Source organism: Urocampus carinirostris, chromosome 3 (assembly GCF_059441175.1).
Source record: "Urocampus carinirostris isolate Australia breed hairy pipefish chromosome 3, RoL_Ucar_1.0, whole genome shotgun sequence".
Classification (NCBI taxonomy): Eukaryota; Metazoa; Chordata; class Actinopteri; order Syngnathiformes; family Syngnathidae; genus Urocampus; species Urocampus carinirostris.
The window spans coordinates 15,168,073-15,190,586 of NC_142351.1; the positions used below are offsets into that span (position 1 = coordinate 15,168,073).

The following is a 22,514-nucleotide window of genomic DNA, read 5'->3' on the forward strand; positions in this document are numbered from 1 at the left end:
TGAGGTCAATCATGGACAATCCATCGCATCCACTACACAGCATTATCTCCAGACAGAAGAGCAGTTTCAGCGACAGACTGCTGTCACTGTCTTGTACTACGGACAGACTGAAGAGATCTTTTCTTCCTCATGCCATGAGGCTCTTTAACTCCACCCGGCAGAGTAAAGGCCCACATTAAACCACACCACCTACATTGGATATTACCGAATCTTACTGCAATATGTATTCTGTGTAGCACTATTTAGTTACTCTATATAACACGCTACAGTGGGCATTTGCACGTCACACTGGGTATTTGTATATTGTATTCTTTTGGCTTTATTATTGTACTGTTCTCAGCTCAGGGATGCTGCTGGAAATGTGAATTTCCCTTCGGGGATGAATAAAGTATCTATCTATCTATCTATACTGTATGTTTGCGTTTTTCTCTAATTATTTTTTTCACCGCTTTGATGGTGAACACTGACTTACACAGACGTCACTGATTTAGAAAGAGTACTTGTAAGTCGACGGACTCCCTCATACAAAATGAGTATAAAGTTAAATCAAAATGGAACAAAAACCAAGCCACTCTCTATGTTGTCATACAAATCCAGTGTTAATCTATACAAACTGTATAATATGTGTAGGTTTTTTTGCCAAACAATGTAAATTTGAGAGCAGAGCCTAAGCAAATAAACCAAACTGATCATTAGGTGAAATCAGTTTTGTAAATATTTTGTTCACACGGCAAAATACAATACATTTCCAGGTTGAAGAGTAGAAAAAAATCTCAATAATGACTAAATGACATCACAGTGCACATACAGTAAAAAGTGGTAGGTGGGTGGTAGACCCCCTCACCTTCCTCCAAGCACTGACACACTGACTGTGCATTAAATATGCAATAAAACGCCTGCAACCTTGCAACAGTTGCCCCACTCAGTCAACCAATTCAACAACTTTTAAGGACCATCTGCTATTGGGAAGAATGTCCCAACACATGGCGTTTTGGTTCCCCTCAGACCTCCAAATTAATCACAATCATTTTTTCGTTTTCCACACCCGCTTGGCCGAATATATTGCATCACATCTATTGTGGTGACATTACACCACAATCACTGTTATCGCGCTTTGTGAACTTAAATTTGTATGCCTTTTTCCTGAATGATCTGGTTGCAGATTTTGCCAAAGGGCTTGAACTTTGGCCCCAAATTATTCAAAAACAGATAGTCATTTCCACTGTGGCTAAGGGAGAGTTCATCAAGTGACTGGCATCTGCTTTCTTGTCCTTCATAGGCGTACTGATGTGGTTGGTACTCTGGATGGTTGTCCGGGTTTTCTTCAACCATACAAAGTCTCTGCGGGACACAAGTTATACTATAGTTTTGTCATTTGCACTGTGGTATATGTGGCAGTTTTTGTCTAGCCCAGTGTTTCTCAACGTTTTTTGATCTCAAGGCACATCGTTCATCGAAAAATGTATAAAAATGAACTCGTGTCACTCATTTCACTTTATTTTTCAAAGGCTAAGATTATAATGTTTCATAAATTACAAGTATGAACGTTTTCTTAATATCTGTGGTCATTCATTTTGGTTAATCATGTTGCCGTAATTTTAGATTTTCGTCCATTTTTAACCTGTTTTTTTTAAATTCTACCAAACTTGTATCTTCCTTTGCTAGAAATATATAATACATCATATAGAACCAATATCTATTGAACAACAAAACTGTTTATAACAGTCTAACTGTTATTAGTATTATTTCTTCTGTAAAATGATTAAAACAGCAAAATAATGTGCAAGATTTGTATTTATCTTACTCTGAATGGAGGTTGTGACAGAACTGGACTGAGACAAAAAGAAAATACACAAACTTTGGTGGCTGAGTTGAGATTTTAATTAAAAAAATTATTTTGATTTTTTTCCCATCTTTTTAGAAAAGAAACATGGTATCATTTTGACGGTTGTGACAGCGTGAGCGTGGTTCTGGTGTTAGCTTAAGTAGCATTAGCATTTTAATTTTCACACAAACTCAATGCACTTGTGTTCTTCACCTCATAAAAGCTAAGTATAGTATCAAGCTTATGTATTAGAATGTATTTATTCATACCTTTCATCAAATGTCATAATTTTGCATTTACTACTCGTTTGACATTTAATATAATAGCAGGGGTAAATAGTAGTATTTCAGTGAACATTATTTTTCTCTTGAACATTTAAGAGTCTTAAATATTAAATCCAACAGTTTTTCCCGAATATTCTGTGATACTAAATCCAATTTTTGAGTTTTATTTTTTTTCTTGAATACTCTCTCATCATGCATTAAAATCTTTTCAAGGTTTCTTCGTTTTCCTCACGCTGAGGTTTTTGAGTTTTGTAGGTTTTAGATTAGGGGAAGGTGTGATGATAGTCTGTTTTGAAATAGGCTGTGCAGCCCTTTGAGACTCTGTGATTAATGGCTATACAAATAAACATGACTTGACTTGACTTTTTCCATCTCAAAATATTCAAGAAAAAAAAATACTACTTAATACAAAAAATGATTTACAACATCTTAACATCTTCAGTTTCTTTTTTTAAAGTAAAATTATTAAAACCACCAAACAATGTGCAAGATTTTCACTCTTTATTGTTTTTTTCCAGTGCCATCTTAAAATTTTCAAGGAAATAATTCTTAACGTTAGCTAAAATTATTTGGGGAACAAAGAAAATGTGCAAGAAATTCTGCATCCTAACCTTTTTTGGGGTTTCATTTTCCCCACGGTAAAATAATATATAAATCTGCTAAATGATGTGCAATATTTTGTTTTTGAGTTATTTGACCTTTTTTTCCAATGCAACTTTAAATGGTACCTTCAAACAAAATACATTATTTAATATACATTCCTGTACTACCTCATGAGCATATAATTAATAAATAAAAAATCTAATCTGCTGCCTCCTACTTATATTACAGTTACTGGTCTATTTACCGGTAGAAAGCAAAGTTACAGAACAATGGTAAGCTTCTTTTGGCAAGATTAAATTGGGCAATTTCTGTCCGCGCTTAAGACAAGGTCTCACGGCACGCTGGTTGAAAAACACTGGTTTAGTCTGTTTATGTGACACATTATGTGCTGCTTACCCTGTTGAGATGATCCGAAATGTTACGATTGCTGAGAAAACTGCTCGCCTGCTGATGTCTCAATGCGCCTCCCTACACATGAAAGTAGATGTACAGTTTGAATACAGAATAACCCTTAAAGAACAGAAAAAAACACATTTTCTGCTTGTGTGCCCAAGAGACTTTCAGTAATTTCATGTTTCTTATTGTTTGTAGACCGTGTGAGTACTGAGAGGAAATCAGTATAATAGCCATTCATTGACTTCTACCATCCCTGTAATGTGCTGTAAGTTCCCTTTCTATAAATGATGTAATAAATAATGTAATTTTTATTTATTTACCGTAAATTCCGGACTATAGAGCGCACCTGATTATAAGTTGCACCCACCACATTTTATGAGGAAAACCGATTTTGTACATACACAAGCCGCACCTGTATATAAGCCGCATGCGCCCACATTAAAAAATTGTAACACAAACACAAAATTGATCCAAACCCGACTTCAACTCCCGTGGTTGAAACTAAATGTCCTTAATTGAAGTACACAGTCCAAAAATCACAGCCGGCAAAATGAACGGAAAATGATACCGGTACTTAAGGTTTGATGCAGACCTGCAGAGTCCAGGTACCCGTTGAAAGTAATCCAAGGAAAAAAAGTCTATATTTCCAAAGGTAAGGGTGGGAAAAATATATATCCACTATTGTCCGCCACGACAACAAACAGGTCTCACTCACCTTTACCCCACTTCCCGTCAGCCCGCGTTTGCTCCGCCCCTCTTTTTTAATTCGCAAAACATATCAGAATAAGTGTCTCAAAAAAATACAAATACATCACAAAAATATACAGTTGCAAATACATATTATACATGGGTTACACATATTTACAAAGAAAGACGGTACACCGAGAAAGGTTTCAAAGCTTTAATAATAATAATAATATAACTTTCATCCCAAACGGTACCCGTTAATGGTAGCAACACGCTAGCAACACGCTAGCAACACGCTCGCAACACAGTAAACTGGTCTGTTAAAAAAACATACCGTACTTGTAAAAATCATGGTAAACCGTCCTCATCTTCCTCCTTACAACTGAGGCCATCAAAGTAGTCTTCCTCAGTGTCGGAAAGAAACAGTGTCATATAGACGTCGTCCCACGCTCCCGCAGCCTCACTAATCTATTACTTATTCATACGTGCACAGGTTTTTAAGTTTAAGAAAGAGATATAAAATATCTAATGTTTCTTGTGCCTCACTCTTGAGTCCAAAATAAATATTTCAATAACAATCAAAGCACGAAATAATCCTTACCATTCATTCAACTTATGCACTTTAATATTTTCAAAGAGGGGATAAAAATTAAAGGTGTTATACAAAACCTTACCTAATAGATTGTTCATGCTCAAAGAGGTAATAATCCATACGCAATGTACATGAACTTACCAAGTTATGGCTGCTGTCCCGCCAAAAATACTCTCTTTGACTTTGCAAACCCAACAAAGTCATGTCAGGAGGAATCTGTTGGGAAAATATAAATAACGTTGTGTGTGTATTAGTAGTAGTTCAATTCCAATGTTATTGGATCGCTCCACTAAATTTGTCTTATAGGATGTTTTATGCCTAGATACTCACAATCCCTCGGTGGTATGCATCCACGTTTTTCATAAGAACTGGAGTTATATTATGCATCTGGGTGAAAAGTGAAATCATCAATGGAAAAATTGCAACCTGTAAGTTTTTATCCAGCATTCTGCTTTAATATTTTGTGAATAAAAACTGTTGTGAGCACAATTTGACGATTCACCACAAAAACAGAATCTAAGATCAAGCGTTAGTGAGGAATATAATCAAGACTATGCTGGCCTTAAGAACTGAAAGATGCCATGACAGCAGCCTAATGAGAGAGTACATTTAGATGAGGACATACCTGGGTGGATCCCCGCTTCTCTCTGTTTGTAAAATCCTTTGAATGTGCCAGAAGCAGCATTGGCTGAGTCTATTGAAGGGTCATCAAAATATACATTTGATTTTGCCACATACACTCTGCAATGCAAGTCGACGGATTATATTCTATTGAGATGTTTTACCTTTGATTGAACACACTGTTTAAGTCTGAAGTCTAGATCTTGGGTGCAAGGTTTTTTTCTTTATCTTTAATGAGTTTGCCGTTTAGAGGAAGTCACTTGAGTTGTATCACTTGTGGCATATAAATGACCATGTTGCATAACTACTGGGCATTTTTCTTGTAGCTAATGGATTGGTGGTGTCATTTAGTGGACAAATTACCTCAGGACAATGTTATAAGCAAACATAACGGATAATATGGCTTCTCTGAAAAATATAGATATACCGTAAATTCCGGACTATAGAGCGCACCTGATTATAAGCCGCACCCACCGAATTTCGGGAGGAAAACCGATTTTGTACATACACAAGCCGCACCTGTATATTAGCCGCATGCGCCCACGTTGAAAAAACGCAATACAAACACGATATTAACCCATACCCGATACAGTCCAAGGAAAAAAAGTGTATATTTCCAAAGGTAAGGGTGGGAAAAATATATATCCACTATTGTCGGCCGCGTCCACAAACACGTCTCACCTTTACTCCACTTCCCGTCAGCCCGCGTTTGCCCCGCCCCTTCTTTCTCATTTGCTCGTACAAAACATATCAGAATAAGTTTCTAAAATAAATACATTACAAAAATATACAGTTACAAATACATATTATACATGGTTACAGATATTTATAAAGAAAGACGGTACACCGAGAGTTTTCAAAGCTTTAATAATAATAGTATTACAACTTTCATCCCAAACCGTGCCTGTGAAGGGTAGCAAAACGCTACTAGCAACACGCCCGCAACACAGTAAACAGCTTTGTTAAGAAAATATACCGCAAATGTAATAAGCACGGTTGACCATTCTCATCTTCCTCCTCAAAGTTGACGTCATCAAAGTCGTCTTCCTTCAGTATGGGAAAGAGACTTTGTAATATGGACGTCTTTCTACGCTCCCTTATTCCAAAACACGCTAGCATCACGCTCGCTAAGTAAAGTTTACGTGCGGTAGATCTGTTTCCTTCTATATCGGACTGCTCGATTGCGTTTAGCTTGAAATTTGCGTCATGTGCCTTTCTTTTTGCAATTTGCATGATGAGGATATGTCTACGCTAAATTAATTTGTGCACAAATGAAGAAGTTGCAGTCTAAATCTTACCTTTTGTACGAGAGCCCCGTTGGCGGCCGTTAGAAAAATTACATAAATTGGCCGCATCACTGAATAAAAGCCGCAGGGTTGAAAGTTTGGGAAAAAAATAGCGGCTTATAGTCCGGAATTTACAATATGTGGACATTAATTATTTCTAATGCAAATCACGACTGACTTGGGACCGCTCATGTTATCAAGAAGCTGTAGTGAATGCTTATCTCACCGTCTGTCTCTCCTTGATAACTCCGAAAAACCGTGACAATTGCCTTGAATTACATTTCCCATACAATGTGTTTAAATAAAGCAAAACCAACAGACCATGCATTCTGCACCTCCTCCTTCTTGGTTGTATTTGATCAATGTTTGGTGGCCCTCGTCTTGTTGTACATCCGTTAAGTGCTTAAACTGTTTTCCACACTCGCAAAAAAAGATGAAGGCGAGTACTGTAAAGAGAATTGACAAGCTAAGTTTAGAACATGGTCATTGGCAGTTCAGTCTTTACAGTTTTCGATTTTTTGGTCTTTTGTCTGGATGAGACAATGAAGTCTTGGCAGACGAATTAGTATAAACAATCCTCCTTAAGGGAAGCGTCTGTCCTGCCAAGAGAATCTGGCAAAGGGCAAACTGACCCAAACTCAAAAGCATTTCCAAGAATTGATGATTACAGAATCCTGTTCACGTGGCATGTACACGTGAAAGGGACGGGGTAAACCGTTTACACATGCTGTGTTGAAACTATAAAGACCCACGCATATCTGGAGATTCTCTGAGTTTCTTGTTGAAATTGTTGTGTCAATAAAAAAGAGCTTCCTCTGACGTCATTGATTCCTGCATTATTTGAACATGTATGAGACGATTTCTCGACCATTTTCTTCAATACCATCCAGCATCTAGGTCCTCAATTTTTTTCATGAAGTAGATTTGAGGAGGTGCCTCTTGCAAATGCAATCATTTCCTGAACTCGTAATGCAAATTCAAAACCATTTTCATGTCTCCTACAAAATAGAAAAAATACACTAGATGTTTGTAAAGTGTTTGTTATAAAAAATCAGGAATTCAGTGAGCATATTGAGTTTATTATAATAGAATGTTTGTTTGGTGAGCGGTCAACAAGAAGACCTGACTCTCAAATCTCTGTTTTATTTTACCCCTAATTTTTATGAGTTATTCAAAACCAAATTTATCAAAAGTCAAGTCATGTTTATTTGTATAGCTCTTAATCACAAAGAGTCTGAAAGGGCTGCACAGACCAGATTATTGCAAACCACGGACTATCATGACACCATCCCCTGATCTAAAACCTACATGAGGGCAAATAATACACACATATTGTCAACATAAAATATAGTTTATTCGTATGCTATAAAATACAAGTGTGTTTTAAGTTGAACAGTGAATTGTTTTGGACTTCCAGGACTGAAGGACTCACAATTTTTCTCATAGTTTTTATACTTTTAAGCACCATGTACCTTGGTGTAACAGAGTTGAAATTTGATTGTTTTGAATGGTTTTTTGAATTCTCTCAAAATCTGTGTTTTTGTTGTATTACTGTTAATATTCCGGTACCTCATTCAATTGTTAAGTCATGGGCGTCTGCGACTGTCTTTTTCGTTTGGCACTTTATGGGCTTCAGCGCTTGCTGTACCTTCAACTAATTTGCATTGCGCTGAAGGTAAGATGTGCCCAATACCTGTTGGATAAAAAAATGCATATTTTGCTAGATATAGGATCTGCTTCCACATTTTTTTTGTATATAAAGATATATAAGTTGTGCTAAATGATGTATATTAAAAAAAGCACTAAATTAAAAGTAAAGTAATGCAGCTTGAAACGATGATGCAACATGTTTTGATGCAAACACGCCACGAGGTGCGGCCTGTTGAGTGATGACCCGTTTTTGTATTTTTAATGTTTTAGATTATTGCAGTCTTGAACAGATGCCATGACTTTTGTATTGTTTTGTTTACTGAATGCAGGTACGTGGGAAAGTTATGTTCATTGTTATTATTAAAGTTTCACTATTAATGTGCTCGCATGTTGTCTGCTGGCCGTAGCCTCAGCTAATTTGCATCGCGCTGAAGATTATTGCAGTCGTGAACAGATGCCCTGATTTTTGTATTGTTTTGTTTACTGAATTCAGGAAATAAACCGAGTGACTGTGAAACCTTGTGTCGCGCATGATTGAGGGTCGTTACATTAAGAATTTGTAAATACTCACACAAAAATAAGAGCAGCGCTGCAATGATCAGTCCAATGCCAGCTGGCCCCAGACTTGCCGAGAGTGGCAGTCGACGGCGGCACACGTCTCCTGCTTCACAGTCACAAACAGTTACGACAACTGTATCCTCTCCAGTTATGCCCTGTTGGTCTCTAATCAAGAGGGGGACTGTGTAATTGCCATAAGCAAGGGTCTTCAGGCTAACTAACCCAACCTCCTCACCTGATGCAGATGTCAAGCAGAGTATAAGTTGTTTGGTCAAGTGACAAGATGCCAGATTCAATTAAAAAAAGGGAAGAAAAATAAACTTTTGATAGGTTTACCTGTGGAAGGGTCCACTTTCCATCGCTGGGATTGGGTTGGATTGTCGTTCTTTATTGATACAGTAAAGGGTCCGCTGTAGGGATGCAAGTCTTGATCCTTTACAGCAAGCATGACCTTGTTTCCACACATTGTGACAGTTTTATGATTCAGCTTCGGCTTGTTGTCATTGATATCCAGAAGGTGAATCAAGATGCCACACGTACTTGTGGCTGGAGGCTTCCCTTGGTTAGCACCACAAAAAAATACATGGTTTTTTCTTCTGTTGTTACCAAAACAATAAACAATAGTGTGTATTTCTTTCATACCGTCATCTATTGCAGCTATCATTATTTTGTATATGTCACCATGAACAAAGGGTGACTCTCTATCCATCTTCTTTGTGGTTGTGATTTGTCCTGTTTCTTTGTTAATCGTCACCCAATCAGCAGGGTCATCTAACAAGACAAACCTACAAAAGTGCACCTTGGTGATTGCGAGCATGCTATGGTATGGAATCATATTTCAGTACAGTAATCTCTCGCTGCATAGCGGTTTACTTTTCGTGCGTTCCCTGTTTCACGGATTTCCATTGTGCATTGTGTTCTGCATTCTAAAGGAATATGGAAGTTTGAATTTGGTTGTGTCTGTTGGACTTTCTGTGTTTTGTGCAAAGGTTTTCTGGAGTAGATTTTGACGTGGGGCACCTCTCAGGCAGTGGGAGGTGACCAGCTGCCTGGGGGCCGAGGCGGAGGAGGTTGACGCGCCATTCTTCCGGGAACTGGACACCAATGGGAGCGGGCTGCGCCGCGACCAGGCGGAGTCGATGCGCCATTCTTCCGGGACAAGAGACCAATGGAATCAAGCCAAGTGGCGGAGGAGATTCTTTGCTGAGTAACTCAGAAGAAGGAGAAGAGTCGGCTTTTGGAAGGAGAAGCGTGCAGAGCTGTATTGATTTGTGTGTTAGAAATAAATCCACTCGTGAGTGAAAATTCAGACTTCTGGAGAACCTACTATGCAGAAAAGAGTGCACAAATTGTTTGGAAGAGTGGTGATTGGGAAAGGTCACAAATTGGAGTCAGATGATTAATTGAAGTTTGTGTTGATTTAACAAGAAATTCCAACAATTTTGATTGCTAAACAGTTGCCCCCACCCTTTAATGTTGCAGTTCCTTTTAACGTTACAGTACAATTTGTACAGCAACAGCTTGACGAACCTACATTCCATACGCTCAAAATATTTTTCAATTTCGAGTTTCTCCAAGCCACCATTTCAACAAAACGCTCAGGACCCACAAAAGCACAAAAGGCATAGGAAGATGCTTTTTGGGTGATAACCTACAAACTTGGACTTCTCCAAATGGTAAAGGAAGGTAAAAGGATTTTTTGAAACATTTTTGTTCTTCCCCTAATGTCAACATGATGGCGATTGTCAAGGATATTGTCCTGGAAATATTTTCAAAACTATATTGTGTAATACGGTATAGCTGCAAGATTATTCTTAAAATTATAATATGAAAGCACAAATGCTTGAAGCTGCAAGTAGGGTTTGTTCTTTGGTTTTAATGTTAAATAAAACATTAAAACCAAATCAGCAAAATGATGTGCAATTATGTTTAATACTGTATTTTGTTTGATAACACATATTTACGGCTGCATTGGAAAAAACTATAAAGAAACTCAAATAAAAATATTGCGCATCATTTTGCCAATTTTAATTATTAGTGTACGGTAGGGGAATAAGACACAAAAACGCTGGAAATCACATGTAATAAATAAATACATGTTTTCACAAGTTTTGATTGCAGGTCCATTTTGCAAAGCAACCCCAGAGAAAAACGAGAGATTACTGTAATGAGCTTTTAAAAAAACTACCTTACAGGGGGACACAATGAGTGTGTTTTTCCCCTCTTAACAGTACTTAAAATCATTTAAATTGCAGTAACCCCTCGCTGTATCGTGGTTTACTTCTTGCGGTTTCGCTACTTTCCCTGTTTCTGCATGTGCATTAATAAGGTTGCGGTCTAAGTTGTGCACATATGTAAAACAGCTTGACGAACCTACATTACATACGCACGAAGATTTTTTTTTCTTTTTTAAGAATACAGAGTGCAATATATAGCAATACGATTTGTTTACATTTAAATTTTACACTACAGAAGTTTAAAAACGAAATAAAAAAAGGTCTTTTATCTGCTAAAGAAATTCTTGAGCCATTAAATAGGGTTGAGGAGGATCTACAGAGCAGAAGTAAATAGAAGGAGACCAAAATGAAGGCTACGATTGACATGGATGGATGGTGTTATGAGTGCACTGGAGGAAAGAGGTCTAAATCTAATGGAAGCTAGAGCTCTTGTTAGTGATAGGAATGAGTGGAAAGATGTTGTCAAAGGATAGTGGGATGTTTCGACATGTTCTAACGGATGGGCTGGGCACCTTTATGATACGTCATGGGTAAACCAGTGAAAGCTGTCGGGCCCTGCTGTTGAACAAAGGAGTGTGTTGTGTCATCCTGACCCGGGTGACAGGGCCGCTTTCTTGTATCCCGTTTCATCTGGAGGGTCGAAAGCATGACCAACTTGGGTGTGGAGGTGCTTAACTTGTTTGGGTATTTGGGCATTTAGGTTGGCCATGGTCAAATTTTTTGTGCATTTTTTTTCTTTTTTCTTTTATTTTTCTGTGTATGTGTTTGTCTTGCTGTCGGTCACCCCTCTCGAGGGATAAGACCTGGATGGATGGATGGATGGATGGATGGATGGATGGATGGATGGATGGATGGATGGATGGATGGATGGATGGATGGATGGATGGATAGATAGGTAGATAGATGTATAGTAAATACTGTTTTGTTTGTTTGTTTCCATGTACAGTATAATAGAGTATTTTATAAATAAGCAAATAAAGGTTTCTATTTCATGGATTTTGACTATTGCAAGTCCTTTTGTTAATGTAACCCCTGCAAAAAAAGAGGGACTACAGTGGAACCTCGCTAGTTCCCGGTTCCACTTTTGCGGGTCTTAAAACATATACCTTACCTTATCAATAAAAGCATTTATTGACTTGAGCAAGCGCGAGCTTTTGTCAACTGAGGACACGGTGTGGACACTCTTATTGTGAAGGGGAGGGGGAGGCCCTGACACAATGCTTAGTCATGGTGAGTTACCGCTTCGCTCACCCCCCTCCCCTTATTCAACTCCTCCCACCTCGCCCCCTTCTTATGTGGCGCTGTTTATCATGGAGGAACTCGGCGACGTAAGTATATTCTCTTCTGTCACATTTCATCTGAAGTTTGACTTTATTTTACCAAAAGCGAGCGGTTGTTTGTACTACCTAAACACGGCTAATTGTGTGTGGTTTTGTGTAAGCCGTTCGATGCCGCTAGCTAAAGTATGTTGTTATTGTCAGAAGGTAGCTCTTTCACTTTCATTAAAATGAACAAAGACCTTTTTTTTTAACTGTTGTTTCCCAAAACGCTTCACAAACACTCATCAAATATCACATTTTCACTGTTTTTATTTTCAATATGTAACCGGTAGTGTTAACAAGCGAAATAAGCTGCGATGGCTGCATGTGATTGAGAGCGATTAATACAGTCATAATGAATGGTTCGTTGTGGTTTCGCCGCAGTCCTATTCCGTGTAAATTGATGATGTAAGACATGGCTACACTTGTGGGTTATGTTTTGGTACATTCAGTTCCAGTGTGAAGAGTTCTGGATGAGTCACCCAATAACTCCTTGCCATCATGCCAGCGATCACTTCGGTTTAATGGCAGGGGGTATAGTGTATACCTGTATACGTATTTTTAAGCATTTTTGAAGGGGCTTCGCGGATTTTCAGTTTTCGCGGGTGGTCTCGCTCTCTATTAACCGCGATAACCGAGGGATAACTGTACTCTATACCTTAATGACGGTTAAATTTTAAATGTGATGAATTTTGAAAGGCTTGCTGAATGAAAACACCAACCGGATTTGGGATACGTCCGAATCAAGATCATGAACCTTTGGAGTGTACAGCAACTTTCCTAGCTCCTCTTCTTCCTTCTCATAGATGTCCGCTGGACATTTCTCAAACTCCGGTGGGTCGTTGACATCGATTACTTTCATTGTGACATTGATTGTATCAGGGATGCTTTTGCCCAAGTGTGCTGCATCTTTACATACAAATACGGGCTCCTCATTCTCTACCCCGATCAGCAGGTTTGTCAAAGCTGTTTTCTCAAAATCTTTCCCCTAGAAAACACAGTTACAGTCAGTTTTGATGCAGCTGCTATTAAATGAGAACAAATGTTTTTTGGGGGTGAGGGGATACCTTTATGACACTAAGAACTCCCTCATTAGTGTTAGGGTCAGTCTCAATTCTGTAATTATTATCCTCATTTCCTTCGAGAATGAAATATTTGGCCCGCCAGCCAGGGGTTTGTGGAGTGTCTTTGTCATCAACGGCAAGTCTTAAAACATTTTCCCTTGTCACCATTTCTGGAATTTCACCGTGGTACTGTCCAGGAATAACATGTTTGCATTTAGCATCATTTGAAGTACCGTAAATTCCGGACTATAAGCCGCTACTTTTTTCCCAAATGTTCAACCCTGCGGCTTATTCAGTGATGAAGCCAATTTATGTATTTTTTCTAACAGCCGCCAGCGGCGCTCGAGTACTAAAGGTAAGATTCAGACCGGTGGAATATATGCGAGTGTGTAGCTGGCGTGTTTTTGAATAAAGGAGCGTAGGACGACGTCTATATGACAGTCTCTTTCCCATACTGGGGAAGACGACTTCAATGACGACGGTAATAAGGAGGAAGATGAGCACGGTTTACCATGATTTTTACAAGTACCGTATTTTTTTTAACAGACCCGTTTCCTTGTGGTGCGAGCGTGTTGCTAGTAGCGTTTTGCTACCCTTCACAGACACGGTTTGGGATGAAAGTTATAATATTATTATTAAAGCTTTGAAAACTCTCTCGGTGTACCATCTATCTTTGTAAATATGTGTAACCATGGATAATATGTATTTGCAACTGTATATTTTTGTAATGTATTTATTTTAGAGACTTATTCTGATATGTTTTCCACGGGCGAATCAAAAAGAAGGGGCAAATACAACGGAGGCTGATGGGAAGTGGAGTAAAGGTGAGACCTGTTTGTGGACGCAGCGGAAAATAGTGGATATATATTTTTCCCACCCTTACCTTTGGAAATATACATTTTTTTCCCCCTTGGATTGTTTTCAATGGGACCCGGACTCTGCAGGTCTCCGTCACATGTTAACTACCAGTATCATTTTGCATTCAACTAGCTGGCTGTTGTTTTTGGACTGTTTACTTCATATTCAGTAAGATAATTACTGGACTCATTAATTCAACATGTTGTAAACAACTTGGTTGTTGAACTGAGTACTTTATGCTTTGATTATTGCAATCTGGAGATGGAATAAGAGCTTGCTCTGTCCACTCCACGCATCGGCCCGGTATTGCAGTACCTCCGGGAACGGTGCATTCGCAATGATCGCAGCAAGGCTTTAGGGCTAGGACCTTAGCTTGGCCTTTTGGCTGAGAGTAAGAGTCCCGGCTCCTTGGCTTTGTAGCGTATTATGAACTGACCGATAACGGATAATGGATAATGAATAACGAAGATAGAACAATAACCCTTAAAAACCCCAAGATAGAACAATAACCCTTAAAAATCCCTCCCCCCCAGTAACAATTGCGGGACTCAAAGTCAGGTTTGGGTTAACTCCGTGATTATGTTACATGTTTTAATATGGCCGCATGCGGCTTGTATACAGGTGCGGCTTGTGTAAGTACAAAGGCAGTTATCCTCCTAAAATGTGGTGGATGCGGCTTATAATCAGGTGCGCTCTATAGTCCGGAATTTACGGTATATTGATCAGTGATGTTAGCAAAAAGCCTTGCCTTTCTTGCTTTGAAAGTTGGTGGATGATTGTTGCTGTCAATAATATTGAGAACAACAACAGCAGTGGATGATAGAGAGGGTGTTCCATTATCCTTTGCTTGAAGAACGATCTCATATTTTGGGGATTTCTGAAATTAGTGAACAAGACATTACAATGTGGAAAAAGTACTGAAAATGTTTACAAATTCAGTCTCGAGGGGAGAAAATCCAGTGACTCTTACATCATAGTCAAAACAGCCTTGAAATTTGAGTTGAGCCACTCGAGGATCAATCTGGTCTACGTTAATTTTAGGGACTTGCGGGGACTGTGATAACACACTCAGGGTAACTGTCGAGTTTGGAGAGCCCTCCTCATCGGGGTCAAGAACCTCTATCCTGATTGGCAAATAACCTTGGCAGAGTACACGGAAGATACAAATAGTAGATAACTAGAATATGATGATTGTAATCTGAGGAAGCAAATCAGACAGAAACTCACCTTCTGCAGTGTCCTCCCTGATGTCAGCGCTCATATGCGGAAGAACAAATTTTGGTGCATTGTCATTGATGTCTTTTATGGCGACGTCAAAAGCTAATTCTCTGTCAATTTCTCTCCCAGTTTGTTTGTCGTAAATGTCAAATTTGATCTGCATAGGAGAATATAATGTGGTTGTGAATGGTAACATTGAGTAAACTTAGGGTGCGGTTTGCGTTTACGTGGAAAAAGCTTTGCTTCTCTCGGTCGATGGCTCTGTGGGCATAGATTATTCCGCTTTTTTCATCAAGAGTGAAGATACCCAGTGGCTCAACATCCACACCCATTCCTCTTATGACGTATTTGTGGTTTCTGTATTGATATGTCTTGTCGTTAAATATCTAATTAAAAATGGAAGAGAAATGTAGGTCTGAGTGGTTGTTGGTTTTGACAATGCTCAAATTGTTTTTCTATTCAAAAATTGCATCTTTACCTGAGACACCTGTTTTGGGTAAGGTCCTGGGTCCTCCTCCACTATTTCTATCGTCGTTAAAACCCACCTTCTTTTTGAACGTACCAAAATATCCTGATGAACAGACTCGTAAGATGAACACCAAACAGTTATCGGTACACATACTTGAATAAAAAAACTTGAAAATGACCTGCTTGGTGAGCTGGATACCATGTCCCTCCTGTGAAGCTGCTGAAGAAACTAAAGCGGCCTACCAAAGCAAGAAAACACAGATGTCATTGACTTCCGCTTAACATGGAAGTAACTCCTACCCAATTCACACCAAAATGTTCTATGCGAAGTTTGAATGAAATTTATGAATAAAGGTTTTTTTTGGCTAGAGCACAAGAAAATGGCATTATCCACTAATTAACAAAAGGAGCAACAAAATATTTGCACAAAACATACAAAGAAGCAGCTGAACAGTACGATAATGGAATACATAAACATATGACTAAATGGAGTAGGCGAGAGCCGAGGCTTTAAAGTGCCCAACCCTGTCATTTTTTTACCTCACTCGGAAGACATAGTCAATACCAAAACAAGAAGAGAACTTTAACCCCAGAAAGGAAAGTTAAAAAAACAAGGAAATGACATTTCAAACTTATACCGGTGTCGTTAATGACTCAATCACCACGTGATACCCAAAGTAAATCTCTGAAAAATACGTATAATGATATCACTAGTGACTCGTATAGCAAATGATACTAAACGAAAAAATTAATATATTAATCCGTTTTAGAATATATATCCACAATATGTACAGTATAGGACTTTTAAAATTGATGTTATAAGGGATTTTTTTTTTTATGGTCAACTCATTCATTCCATAAATACCGTAAATTCCGGACTATAGAGCGCACCTGATTATAAGCCGCACCCACCACATTTTAAGAGGATAACCGCTTTTGTACTTGCACAAGACGCACCTGTATATAAGCCGCATGCGCCCACATCAAATCATGGAACACAATCACAAATTTAACCCAAACCCGACTTTGAGTCCCTCTATTGTAACTGAATATAAAGTACACGGTTTAAAACCCACAGCCGGCAAAGTGAACGGATAATGATACCGGTACTTAACGTTTGATGCAGACCTGCATAGTCCGGGTACCCGTTGAAACTAATCCAAGGAAAAAAAGTCTATATTTCGGAATGTAAGGGTGGGGACAAATATATATCCACTATTGTCCGCCGCGACAACAGGTCTCACTCACCTTTACCCCACTTCCCGTCAGCCCGCGTTTGCTCCGCCCCTCTTTTTTAATTCGCAAAACATATCAGAATAAGTGTCTCAAATAAATACATTACAAAAATATACAGGTGCAAATACATATTCTACATCGGTTACACAGATTTACAAAGAAAGACGGTACACCGAGAGAGTTTTCAAAGCTTTAATAATAATATTATAACTTTCCTCCCAAACCGTGCCTGTGAAGGGTAGCAAAACGCTATTGGCAACACGCTCGCAACACAGTAAACGGTTCTGTTAAAAAAACATTCCGCACTTGTAGTAATCCCTGTAAACAGTCCTCATCTTCCTCCTTTTAACTGACATCATCAAAGTCGTCTCACCCAATATGGGAAAGAGACTATGCCATATAGACGTCGTTCCACGCTCTCTTGATCAAAAACATGCTAGCAACACGCTCGCAAAGTAAAGTTTACGTGCAGTAGCTCTGTTTCCTCATGCGTCATGTGCCTTCCTTTTTGCAATTTGCATGGTGAGGATATTTCTACGCTAATTTAACTCGTGCACAAGTTAAGAAGTTGCAGTTTTCCTCAGCGCATATATTCCACCGGTCTAAATCTTAACTTTGTACTCGAACGCCGCTGGCGGCCGTTAGAAAAATTGCATAAATTGGCCGCATCACTGAATAAGCCGCAGGGTTGAACGTTTGGGAAAAAAGTAGCGGCTTATAGTCCGGAATTTACGGTAATAGATTTTTGAGTAGCACAATGGCTTTCCAATGTTGTGCAAAACCTTGATGTTATGGATTCCCCTGAGAAAATGAGTATCTCCGTTGTCGGGAAACACTGTTGAAAATTGGTTTGTAGTTGGTTTGACCAGACATTGTCAACCGGAAGTTGATACGCAGAGGCTTCTTGAGTAATTACATTATCTGATAACTATTGCACTTTTCCTTAAAATATCAACATCAAAACATGAAATACAATAATAGAAACTATTAGGTTTAGAAAAAACGGGTGTCAGTGACTTTAACAGTTTATGTACCCTAAAAGTTGAAGCGTGGAATCAAATGCAGGCCTTTTCCAAATATGAAATGGACAGGTGAACAAGGGCTAAACCAAAGCAGCCATGTTATTTTTGTTACAGTTTAACTAAATCTGCCATTTAGTTTTGGTCTCATGACAGAGACAACAAAATGAAAGAACATAAAATGAGATTAAACCTTCTGATTAATGTTACAATCGTGGAATTTGGACTAGGTAAAAAAGGACCTGTTTTCAACCATCAGTAGATGTGAGAACAATTACCAAAATAGTTGTATGAGTGTGTGTTTATTTCTCTTTCTATCAAACAAAATTGTCCAGACTCTGCAGGAGCTCCAAACCATCACATTACCATTCTCATTTTTTACTTTTTCTATAAAAGCTTTGTTATTTTACAAAATATGTTACAGGCTCCACATCTACCAGCTTTTTCACATGAGGCCGGATATAGGCTTAGAATTGTGTTCAATCTTCAGGGGATTTTTTCACCTCGACTTCTCAATGGTGAGCAAACATTGAACACGTATGCAATGTTGCTAAATGATGTGCATGCATGGTCCTTAAACAACCTTAATTTGCTGTTGAGTAGAAACAAATCTAAAAACGAGATTTAACAATTTCAATGACATATGGTGCTTTTCAAGTTTGAGGCCCCAAAGCATGTTTATATAGATATTCAACAAGCGTTAACTGAAAAAAGAAATCACTTACTTCATCCCAAAACACAAGTCTGCCTCAAAAGTTGTGTAATGTCAACGATAAATTCAGTTTAAAATCTGTGATTTTTATATGTAAATGGTGACTCTACTACCATAGTGGTTATGGGACCCAACCAACCAACCAAAATTTGTGGACAGATTCAATCTCACCATGTATGCGCTTCCTTTTGTTAAGCGATATTTTTGCTTTAAATTGTTCTCAAAGACCAGTTGCAATGTAAGGAACAGATCCATATCTTGTTTTTAACAGTTTTCCGTTGACAGCAGTATATTATAGCAGCAACTGATATTGAACGACTTTACATTGCACTATTTTTAAAATTGAATATTTTTCATTGCACTATGCTGGTCTACTAATGATCCCAAGAGCCAAGAAGAGATCTGTAGGTTCAAGAGTGTTCTCCATTCGGCCCCAGTCCTGTGGAATGATTTTCCCCCTTAGATTTGATCTGCAACCTCAGTGGAACTGTTTAAAACTAGGCTTAAAACTCACTTCTATTCTATAGTATTTGAATAACCTATATTTTATGTGTATTATTTGTTATTGCAACATCCATTGCAGCCTGGTCCTCCTCATGTTTAGGTTTTTGAGTTTTTCCTTGCCCTCATGTAGGTTTTAGATCAGGGGATGGAGTAATAATAGTCTGTGGTTTGCAATAATCTGTGGTCTGTGCAGCCCTTTGAGACTCTTTGTGATTAAGGGCTATACAAATGAACATGACTTTACTTGATTTGACTATAATTGTGGAAGAAATGTCATTACAACCTACTCCAGTCTCCAAGCACTCCCTTGTAAATAGTTTTTCCTATATATCATAACATTCTATATTCTAATTTTTCTTTTTTGGGTCTTTATTTTTAGTTTACCCTGGAGGTCCATGTCTAATGTTTTTTGCAAACAATATTCACTAAGTTGTTCCTTACTGACAATAAAGCAGGCATGTTTAACATAAGGCTCCGCAGGCAGGAGTCGGCCTGCCGCAAATTTCTGAGTAAAAAAGAGAGTGTCCATGTTATTTCTACCAAATGTTGGGATTTTTTTAATAAATGCAAGCCTGCTCTGATCGGCTGCGAGAAAGCATTGTTAAGTTTGTGTATGGTGGTGAGTTGGTTCAGGTGTAAAACTGCATTCACTCAACTGTTAAAATAAACCAGTTAACATTCATTGTTAAAGGCCATAACTACCCCAAGAATGCCCAATCTCGGGAAGCTATGCATGGCCGGGCCTGGTTAGTACTTGGATTGGAGCCTGCCTGTTGAAACCAGGTGCTTTAAATAGATTTATTCGGTGCACACTCTGCTGCGACAGCACTCTATCACCCCTTCCCAACAGTAGGTGAAAATGAATTTACCTAAAGGGACCACATAATTTGAATTATAATTATCATATTTTTCCCCATTGTTTGTGAATAAATGTGTTGAGTTGGAAAAATATTTTTTTTGTCATCCGGGATTATCATGAGGAAGGTATTTATACTGAAAAACAAAGCTGAACATTTGGAGTTTACATCATTTTTCCTGCCGACTACCGCCTTAAAACGGAAATTCTGGATCCGGCCCCAGAGCCAAACTGACTTTGACACCCCTGCAATAAAGACTATTCTGTTTTATTTTATTTTGTTTTATCTTATTTTATTTTATTTTATTTTGTTCTGTTCTGTTCTGTTCTAAAATGTGTTTCATTTCATATTACTCCCTTTTGTTTTACCCTGGATGCGCTTTTTGTTTTTCATTATTTTAAATACCATACTTAAGAATTGGTAGGGGACAAAAAATACTTTGCTCAACTTTCCAGTGAAGGTTGACAATATCCTCCTAGTTTTTACCGTTGAAGTAAAAGTATTAAAAAATCTAGATCGTTTTAACAACACAAGCAGAAACTTCAACAATAAAATAAACAGGGTTGGGTAGGGTTACTTTGACTGGATTACTTTCAATTACTTTTGGATTACTCCAATACCAAATATGCTAATAAAAGACAAAAGAAACTAAATATGAATAAAATTACTAAATTTTGTGAAGGCTTGGGGAGTAACGGAATACATGGAACGGCAAAAATGTTGTTGGCAAGCTGTTTGGATTTATTTTCATTTTGTTTCTGTCACATTTTATGTTAGTTTTGCCGGTGATCAAAGCCAGGAGAGAAAGCTTACCACGTGTTGTGAGTCATAATTTTATTCATATTTAGTTTATTTTGTCTTTTATTAGCATATTTTGTATCGGAGTAATCCAAAAGTAATTGAAAGTAATCCAGTTAAAGTAACCCTACCCAACCCTGAAAATAAATGACACAAATGTACTACTACTTCTTGTTTGAAATAGGTAAAATACTGTGTTTGGAAAAAAAATCTGTGATAGGGTATACAATTCTAAAAAAGTTAATTCAATAGTGTGGCTTTTTAAGAGCATCTGTCCGAATAAAACAAATGAAACCGAGTTCGATATCAAAGATTGACCCGTTAGAAAACTAGAGAGATGGAATTTGTGCCTACCAGCATAAGCATGGAAAGTGTCCTCATCTTGATCCTCCCTGCTTGATGTCCTGCGCGGTTGTCTTATTATCAGGCTTGATGCGTCAAGCACACTATGCCTGCAGGCATCCGCTTGCTTAACTTGAATGCATCGACAAAGGTGTGTTTGTTTACACGCGCAAAGTTTATCGTGGAATCTGTCTGTTTGTATTAAGTTGCAGTCATGTTTAACTATGTATTTTTCATAGCTGCGAAGATTTTAATGTGGTGAAGTGATTATTAACTGAGCTGTGTTTGCATTCTTAGACAATACTACTCGCCCATATCCCGATCATGTCAGTTCAGGTGAGCAGGTGTAGGCTTTTTTTTATATATCTAGTTCAGGGATGGGCAAACTACGGTCCGCAGGCCACATGCGTCTCTTTCATTCAGCCCGCCAAACAAAGTCAAAATATCCTGACAATATATATATGTAATAGTGAATAAGGAACTACTAATAAAAACAATGTTTTTGGTGCTACCTTGGTCCCTATTGTTCTGTGTCTGAAAAAAAATACTACTACAGAAATACTACAAATTAGTCCAAAATTAATTATCAAATTCGTGCTTATAAACAGGAACCTAATACTGTATATTATTTTGCCTTTCTGAAATGAAAAAATACCACATAAATGCTACAACAATACTACTACAATAATGCTATTATAAAAAAATACTACTTCAAAAATTTTACAACAGAGATACCGTACTACAAAAATACAACTACCTTAAATTCCGGACTATAAGCCGCTACTTTTTTCCCAAACGTTCAACCCTGCGGCTTATTCAGTGATGCGGCCAATTTATGTAATTTTTCTAACGGCTGCCAGCGGCGCTCGAGTACAAGAGGTAAGATTTAGACTGCAACTTTTTAGCTTGTGCACAAATTAAATTAGCGTAGACATATCTTCATCATGCAAATTGCATAAAGAAAGGCACATGACACAACATTTAAGCTAAATGCAATCGGGCAGTCCGACATAGAAGGAAACAGAGCTCTCGCGCGCAAACTTTACTTTGCGAGTGTGATGCTGGCAAGTCTTTGAATAAGGGAGTGTGGGACGACGTCCATATGACAAAGTCTCTTTCCCAGGCTAATGGTAAACGACTTTGATGACGTCAGCTATAAGCAGATAGATAAGGACGGCTTATTGTGCTCATTAGAAGTATGGTAAGTTTTTTTTAAACAGTGCTGTTTGCTGTGTTGCGAGCGTGTTCCTGGTAGCGTTTTGCTACCCTTCACAGGCACGGTTTGGGATGAAAGTTATAATATTATTATTAAAGCTTTGAAAACTCTCGGTGTACCGTCTTTCTTTGTAAATATGTGTAACCATGTATAATATGTATTTG

At 38.2% G+C, this 22,514-nt stretch overlaps 1 protein-coding gene and 1 pseudogene across 1 annotated transcript; one reads left to right on the forward strand and one right to left on the reverse strand.

Annotated features, from left to right (window-relative positions):
* Positions 1-514: 514 nt before the first annotated feature.
* cdh26.1 (cadherin 26, tandem duplicate 1) lies at positions 515-21,204 on the reverse strand. Its single transcript, XM_088329799.1, has 18 exons — positions 21,147-21,204; positions 15,846-15,905; positions 15,677-15,769; positions 15,426-15,584; positions 15,208-15,355; positions 14,951-15,120; positions 14,729-14,857; positions 13,126-13,311; positions 12,781-13,046; positions 9,145-9,287; positions 8,839-9,060; positions 8,516-8,737; positions 6,616-6,740; positions 5,013-5,081; positions 4,718-4,774; positions 4,529-4,603; positions 3,109-3,180; positions 515-1,341 (listed from the first exon to the last, which is right to left on the reverse strand). The coding sequence occupies exons 1-18, from the start codon at positions 21,171-21,173 to the stop codon at positions 1,123-1,125; spliced, it is 2,442 nt and encodes an 813-aa protein (XP_088185925.1). The 5' UTR covers positions 21,174-21,204; the 3' UTR covers positions 515-1,122.
* On the forward strand, positions 14,186-14,317 carry LOC148368904 (U2 spliceosomal RNA; annotated as a pseudogene).
* Positions 21,205-22,514: the final 1,310 nt, after the last annotated feature.

Excerpts from the sequence above, each read along its gene's own strand:
- cdh26.1 (XM_088329799.1), bottom strand. The coding sequence starts at position 21,173 with ATGAGGACACTTTCCATGCTTATGCTG. Across the intron at positions 5,082-6,615 it reads GAGGAGGTGCAGAATGCATG|ACTCAGCCAATGCTGCTTCT; the intron begins GTCTGTTGGTTT and ends ACCCTTCAATAG. Across the intron at positions 3,181-4,528 it reads GGGACAGCAGCCATAACTTG|GGAGGCGCATTGAGACATCA; the intron begins GTAAGTTCATGT and ends TTTCATGTGTAG.